The sequence below is a fragment of the Formica exsecta genome, unplaced genomic scaffold (genome assembly GCF_003651465.1).
Source record: "Formica exsecta isolate Colony F162 unplaced genomic scaffold, ASM365146v1 scaffold213, whole genome shotgun sequence".
In the NCBI taxonomy this organism is placed as follows: domain Eukaryota; kingdom Metazoa; phylum Arthropoda; class Insecta; order Hymenoptera; family Formicidae; genus Formica; species Formica exsecta.
This window is the reverse complement of record NW_021849428.1, coordinates 118788-125904: the sequence shown is the minus strand read 5'-3', so window position 1 is coordinate 125904 and position 7117 is coordinate 118788. Positions and strand designations below refer to the sequence as shown.

Below are 7117 nucleotides of genomic sequence, written 5' to 3'. Positions count from 1 at the left end.
ACCCTGCTAATTTTAACCGTCGGTTAATCTAACCGAACTTGGTGAAATTGGCCCTTATGCCCGTATCAGACTACGCATTGAAAATTGAAGATTAAAGATTAAAGATTGGAATTTGACTAATCAGAACAAAAGAGACTAAAATTTCTTTGTCCTGATTGGTTAAATTTCAATCTTCGATCTTCAATGCGTAGTCTGATACGGGCTTAACGTGGAACGAGAAGGGAACCAATCGCGAGCGTAACAAAAACTGCAGAAAGCTCGTGATTGATTTCACTGGTCTATTTTCCACCGTAAGTATCAATTCGCATCTAGCGCGGCGTAGGACTAAATTTAAGTCGATGAAAACGTTAAATTCGATGCGCACCGAAACAGAATCGGACCGATGACTTCGGTGGAAACCGCGGTCCTACGCCGCGCTAGATGCGAATTAATACTTCGGTGGAAACTACCACTCTCGTTCCGCGTCATGAAGCGCGGAAATGTGTAGTAGCCTAATAATTAACTACCAAACGTTGTAATTAGACTACCAATCACCACCAAACGATTGTCTTTTAATTAAGACCAATTTGAACAAAATTGATTGGTAAATAATATATTTGTTCGGCTAACTTTACAGCTTCCAGTTAGCCATCCCCACTAACTAACCGCACATGGTTTTTTTTTACTTTTTGGATAAATTATGGACCACCAAACGTTGTAAATAAAAGATTTGTGACCACCTAACGATTCTGCATCGAATAAGCCCTGATTTAATCGATTAGACTAAAAATTAAAAATGTCCGGCTAACTTTACACCAATATATTAATTATTTAATTAAAAAAAACGATAGACTACCAAACGTTTTAGTTAGGCTACGAATCATCACCAAACGTCCACCAAACGATTAGATAATTTTAATTATTAAAAAGATAAAGTGGTCCGGCTAACTTTACGGAGCTGGAAAACCACGCATTCATATCATTTCAGTTGGAACCCTGCTAATTTTAACCGTTAGTTCATCTAACCGTACCTGGTGAAACTGGCCCTTAATGACCGCGATGCTCACGGTATTATTTCATCTTTGTTGTTTACCGAAAGTTAAACAAAGACAGATGATACTTGCGAGCGTTGCGGTCGTTAAGTGGAACGCGTCCTATGTTGGTCCCGTAGTGGATTTTACGTGTAAACTAACCGCAACCGGCGTACCGTAAGTGAGAAAAAAGTATATTTATCAAGCGACGCGGTAGCGTCCCGACGCCAAGTAATGTTATTTTCTAAAAAAAAAACATTTTAGATATCTCTGAGACATTTTTAAGACATTTTAGATTACAAATGGGTAGAGTCCTAGAGTATGTTTCCATCGAGGGTTCGAATCGGGTCAGAGTCGAGTCAGAGTCGGGTTGGGGTGAGCGTTCTTACGGTGGAAACATCCCATTGGGTAGAGTTCGACTTTAAGTTTGGTGTTTCCACCGTAAGAACGCTCACCCCAACCCGACTCTGACTCGACTCTGACCCGATTCGAACCCTCGATGGAAACATACTCTAGGACTCTACCCATTTGTAATCTAAAATGTCTTAAAAATGTCTCAGAGATATCTAAAATGTTTTTTTTTTAGAAAATAACATTACTTGGCGTCGGGACGCTACCGCGTCGCTTGATAAATATACTTTTTTCTCACTTACGGTACGCCGGTTGCGGTTAGTTTACACGTAAAATCCACTACGGGACCAACATAGGACGCGTTCCACTTAACGACCGCAACGCTCGCAAGTATCATCTGTCTTTGTTTAACTTTCGGTGAACAACAAAGATGAAATAATACCGTGAGCATCGCGGTCATTAAGGGCCAGTTTCACCAGGTACGGTTAGATGAACTAACGGTTAAAATTAGCAGGGTTCCAACTGAAATGATATGAATGCGTGGTTTTCCAGCTCCGTAAAGTTAGCCGGACCACTTTATCTTTTTAATAATTAAATCCCACCGAAAGACCCCCCACCCCAACCCGACTCTGACTCGACTCTGACCCGATTCGAACCCTCGATGGAAACATACTCCTAGATTATCAGAGAGGCGCCAACTCTATCCCTACCATGCCACCGCCGCCATCTTAGGGCCAATTTCACCAAGTTCGGTTAGATGTGAACATGCTGTTAGCGCTGTAAGCTTGTTTCGGACCGCAGCCTATGTCTATGGATGAACTATAGACATATAGAATGGACTGAGCGTTGCGATCATAGACATAGGCCGGTATTCATAGTCAGTTCTTATTTCAAGACCGTCTTAAGTAATGTCTTAAGATGCTAATACGGCTCTGTGATTGGTTTAGGACATCTTAAGATTGTGCTTAAGACGGTCTTAAATATAAGAACTGACTATGAATACCGACCATAGTATATCTAGACCGAGTGTTGAGGAGTGGGGGCCAAGGTGCACGTAGAAAAGGACATACTCTGTTCCGTGCCCCTTGCGTTCTCTCTCACTCGCATGTAGCATAGCGAAAGAGTACGCTAGACTGTGCATTAAAATTGAAAGTCTATTGAAGGTCTATTAGCGCCGATTTTTAGCCGAACGCACGTCGGTGAGCCGCTCGCCTGATAGCAAACAAGTACCCCAGCTCATGGAACCTCGGTACCCCGAGAACTGTGCTTCTATACTCGTCTATATTCTTTGCTTATGGGCTCGAGCCCATACACAGACTACCGATATTCACTGCTAGTACAGAGAATCTATAGTTTATGTCACGTACACTATAGATTTTCAATACTGACAGTGAATATCGGAACGTAGTCATAGGTCGTGTTCCAAAATTCACTACCAGTACTGTAAATCTATAGTTCACGTAACATATATTATAGATTTCCAGTACTAGTAGTGAATTTCGGAACACGACTATAGTATCAATATATGACTTAACCTTCCTTTATATAACCTTAGAGAGACCCGCTGGTTGGTGTCTTCCGCGGACTTTCGAGAAGAGGAGTAGAGGTAGAGGCGAACGCGGCTGAGAAATTCAAATGTCGTGTCGCGTGTATCGTCTGCGCCTGGCCAGCGAGAAACCAGACAGATCCATTTTGTGCCTGCTCGGCCATTCGGTCGCGTATTGAATGTCTATCTGTCAGTTGTACGCGCGTCAATATGGCAATTTAACGACGAAATCTGTTATGTCCTGAAGCGGCGCGAAAACGCCGAGAAGATACATGTAATTTCATACACGCATGCATTCCATGTATCTTACACATGTGGTGCAACGTAATCACTTTTTAAAAGGATATTTAATAGATGTAAACATGTGTGTGCCTTATCTTACAAAATGTGATTTATTGCATAGATAGTAGAGTTCAATCGTTTGCTTACAAGCTCTACAGCGATGTACTTGTTTACAGATGAAGCTTAATGGCTGGATGCTGGTAGAGAAGTTCATTAACGAAACGGCATGCTTGTAAGAGCCTGGCCGCGCACTGTCACGTGGGATGAATGAGGAAGAACTGTTGAAACGGTCTGCTGCAGAGCGCGATAGGATTTTCAGCTGCTATGATCGCGGTAGGGAGGGCACTGAGATTGATCCCTGGGAGGATCCCGCTTATGAAGTCTATCACACTACAGATAGATATGGATTCATACAGTATGCACATGCATTTAGATTTTCAAAATTAGATGCATATGATATTAACATATACAGGGTGTTTTAGAAATCTTCAACAAACTTTGGGAGTGAACTCTCCACACAAAAACAAGAAAAAAATGTCATAAATATATGTTGACCAGAAATGCTTGATTTATGAGTTATAATCGAAACATTTCAACGACCAAAACTGACAGAATATACCTACAATGACGTATGACCAATGTAATACATTTGCAGTTCAATTGTTTAACTATTCACAATTCATAACAAATGCTCAAAATGTCCTCCACCTGTTTCAATGCATACATGGACATGTCGGATCATGGACTGTCGCACCCTTTCAAAGATCCCATGATGGTTACAAATGTTTTTGCAGGCATCTATAATGTATCGGTGAAGCATCTCTTCATTTGAAATTTCAGTTGCATAAACGGGCTTTTGAGTGTCCCCACAGATAAAAGTCTAATGGATTTAGGTCAAGCCATGGTACTGAATTGAATGTAATCTTTTGATTATAACTCATGAACCGAGCATTTTCGGACATATGTTTATATAACATTCTTTTCTTGTTTTTGTGTAGAGAACTCATTCCCAAAGTTTGTTGAAGTATCTCTGAAACACTCTGTATATGTATTGATATGTATACTGATAATCTCAAATCATATCATCTCACCTGCAGCGATAAAAGATTACCACAGAAGCCGGATTCATACCAGATCAAGTTACATCATGTGGAAATGGAGAGATTGAAGAAATGGGAGAAGATGACAAAACAATGGGACAGTGCCTCGACCAAGGAAAAATTGCGTCGTAGAATATACAAAGGGATTCCTAATAGATTTCGTGGTCAAGTATGGACTCTACTCTTAGGCATCAAGAATCTCAAAAAGGAGCAGGCAGGCAAATACGAGGAGATGCTACAACTAGCTCGCCAATGGTCCACAGAGATACGACAGATCGATGCCGATGTCGCCAGACAATACAGAGATCATATTAACTATAGGTATGATACTAGAAATGATACAAAATCGTGCTTTGTCATAATTATGTATCTGAAAAGAACAATACAATATGTTATCATTATCTTTTCAGGGAGAGATATAGTATAAAACAAAAATCCATGTTTTACGTACTAGCGGCCTATAGTATGTACAACATGGAGGTAGGATATTGTCAAGGAATGTCCGTGTTAGCTGGTTTGCTGCTGCTTTACATGGATGAGGAGGACGCATTTTGGGGCCTTTCTGTGTTACTTGCCGATCAAAAATACAGCATGCATGGTTGGATTTTTTCTACATCAAAATAATCCTTTGGCATCATTTTCATCACAGAATTAAGTTGTTGTCTAGAGGTTCATGAATACGAATGAATGGCAAGAATAGAGAATTATTAATGAGAAAAAAACCTTTAATACGCATTTCTGCATAAATTTATCATATAAAAAAAAAAAAATAACAATGTAGCCTCTCAAATGTTAAAGGTCGTGCCAATCATGTTTATGAACCTCTGGACGTTATTGACATTTATCAGTACATTGAAGTATTTATACTTGTAATATATGTTACAGGCTTTTATGTAGATGGATTTCCAAAATTAAATCGTTTCATAGAGCACCATGACAAGATAATGAACAAATTTTTGCCGAAATTGAAACGGAAAATGGATAAATGCGGCTGCGATTCCATACTTTATGCATTGAAGTGGTTCTTTGTTGTTTTTCAGGAGAGAGTATGTATTTCTTCTTTTCTTTCTTTCTTTCTAGATCATATTTTTTTAGTATCATTCTTTTTCTTTTCTTACACATTTTATTACTCATAGAACAAATTTTTCGCGAGTAAGCATTTCTAGTATTTATTTTTCAATCATGCATAGAATGTAGCACACAAGACTGCTTCATAGATAATAATATTCTTGCTCAATCAAGTTTGATATGTCAAATATAGCTTGTATAAAAACTATTTAGAAATCCTTAACCATTTAAGAGATACATTTGCAAAATATAATATATATATCTTTTTCTTAAAAAATAATTTATATAACTATTGCATCCTGGAATGCGTAAGAAATATTAGTGAATGTCTTTGTAAGATATAAAATATTTTTGACGATATTAATCTGCTCGTCGTAGACTCCCGTTAGTCTCGGTCTTCGTATTTGGGACATATTTCTATTGGACGGTGATCGCATACTGCCGGCGATGGCGTACACCGTGATGAAGCTACATAAGCGATATCTGATACCGATGGAGAGTCTCGACGAATTCTGCAATTATCTGCAGATCAAGTTAGAGAAGGACTTCTGTTTTGACGACGACACTGTGATCAGTACAATGGAGCGCAGCATGGAGGAGTTAAAGCGTGCCAAATTAGACTACCCGGGTGTACCGTTGCCTCATGAACTGCCCCGTTTTCCGTTTGGCACTTTCAAGGAGCCTTCGTTTACTAACAAGGTATTGTTAAAGAAATCTGCTTTACAAATAGCAAAATACCAAAATATTTCTGACAATACATGTAATAGATGCGATAACAAACAATATATGTTAAGAAATGAGAATGGAGAAAAAACCGTGAAGACTTAATAAATATTGCATTAGGATTCTACCACTATGCATGTATCTGAATGTTCAATTGGAATAACATTAAAATTCACTTCTATTATTAGCTGACGATTTTGTATTTAAAATTTTAAAATTCTTTTTTCGATTGCTTGTAGCTCAAAAAATACTTAGCCCGTTTGTCTGTGTTTAAAAAAATTGTTTTATTTTTTGACAAGATATATTATCTCTGTACTCTGTTATAACCATAGTGGTATAGATACTAATATATTTTAACATATATCTTGTACAATGATTATAGTAAATATTACAACACCCATACGCGAAAGTAATCTAGCAATCAAAGAGAATATTCTCTTTTCTATAATTTTCCCGCATTATGATAGCATCGTTTCATATTCGTCTAGGTTGGAAGGCGAAGCGAGGAGTTTAGCGAAGCTCAGCATGTAATGCGAGAATCCGTGGCGCAGCGCAGGGACATGGCACTGATCGACAACGGCAGGGAGAGTACTACGCCCGTCGAACCGACCAGTGGCCTTGGCGGTGAGTTCAGCGATAGCCGCGACAATAGCATACACGATAACAGCACAGATAATAGTACTTCGCGCGTCGAACGTGACAGCGATTCCGAGGAGGAGAATAACATTGATTCGAACGCACAGATAACAGTTATCTACAATACTAGACTGTAAGCGGAACACGGTGCTTACGCGTCGCAAGGATAAACTTCGCGACACGAACAATTTTGCTCAATGAAATTTTTGACGTCGAGATGTCGAATATAGTTTGTAGGAAGCCTTTGCTACACGCGATACAAAGCGTAAAGATATATTGTTCTGTATAGCATATATATACATATATATATATATATATATATACATAGTTGTACACAAAATGATTTATATACAACACAGTTCCAGTTCGCATTGTATAGGAATGCATCGGAAGTATATATA

At 38.8% G+C, this 7117-nt stretch overlaps 1 protein-coding gene across 4 annotated transcripts in view; it reads left to right on the top strand.

Moving 5' to 3' along the window:
• Positions 1-2744: 2744 nt before the first annotated feature.
• The window catches only part of LOC115235218 (USP6 N-terminal-like protein), a 9818-nt gene continuing 5445 nt past the window's right edge, over positions 2745-7117 (top strand). The window contains exons 1-7 of one of the 4 annotated variants that reach the window (XM_029806858.1): positions 2745-2967; positions 3366-3604; positions 4287-4610; positions 4700-4887; positions 5175-5335; positions 5736-6056; positions 6569-6704. In XM_029806858.1, coding sequence (XP_029662718.1) covers positions 3453-3604; positions 4287-4610; positions 4700-4887; positions 5175-5335; positions 5736-6056; positions 6569-6704 — 1282 coding nt within the window. In that variant the 5' untranslated portion in view covers positions 2745-2967; positions 3366-3452. Of the gene's footprint in view, positions 3272-3365; positions 3605-4286; positions 4611-4699; positions 4888-5174; positions 5336-5735; positions 6057-6568; positions 6705-7117 lie in introns of all 4 variants that reach the window. The other 3 variants (XM_029806857.1, XM_029806856.1, XM_029806855.1) reach the window with 3 other exon arrangements.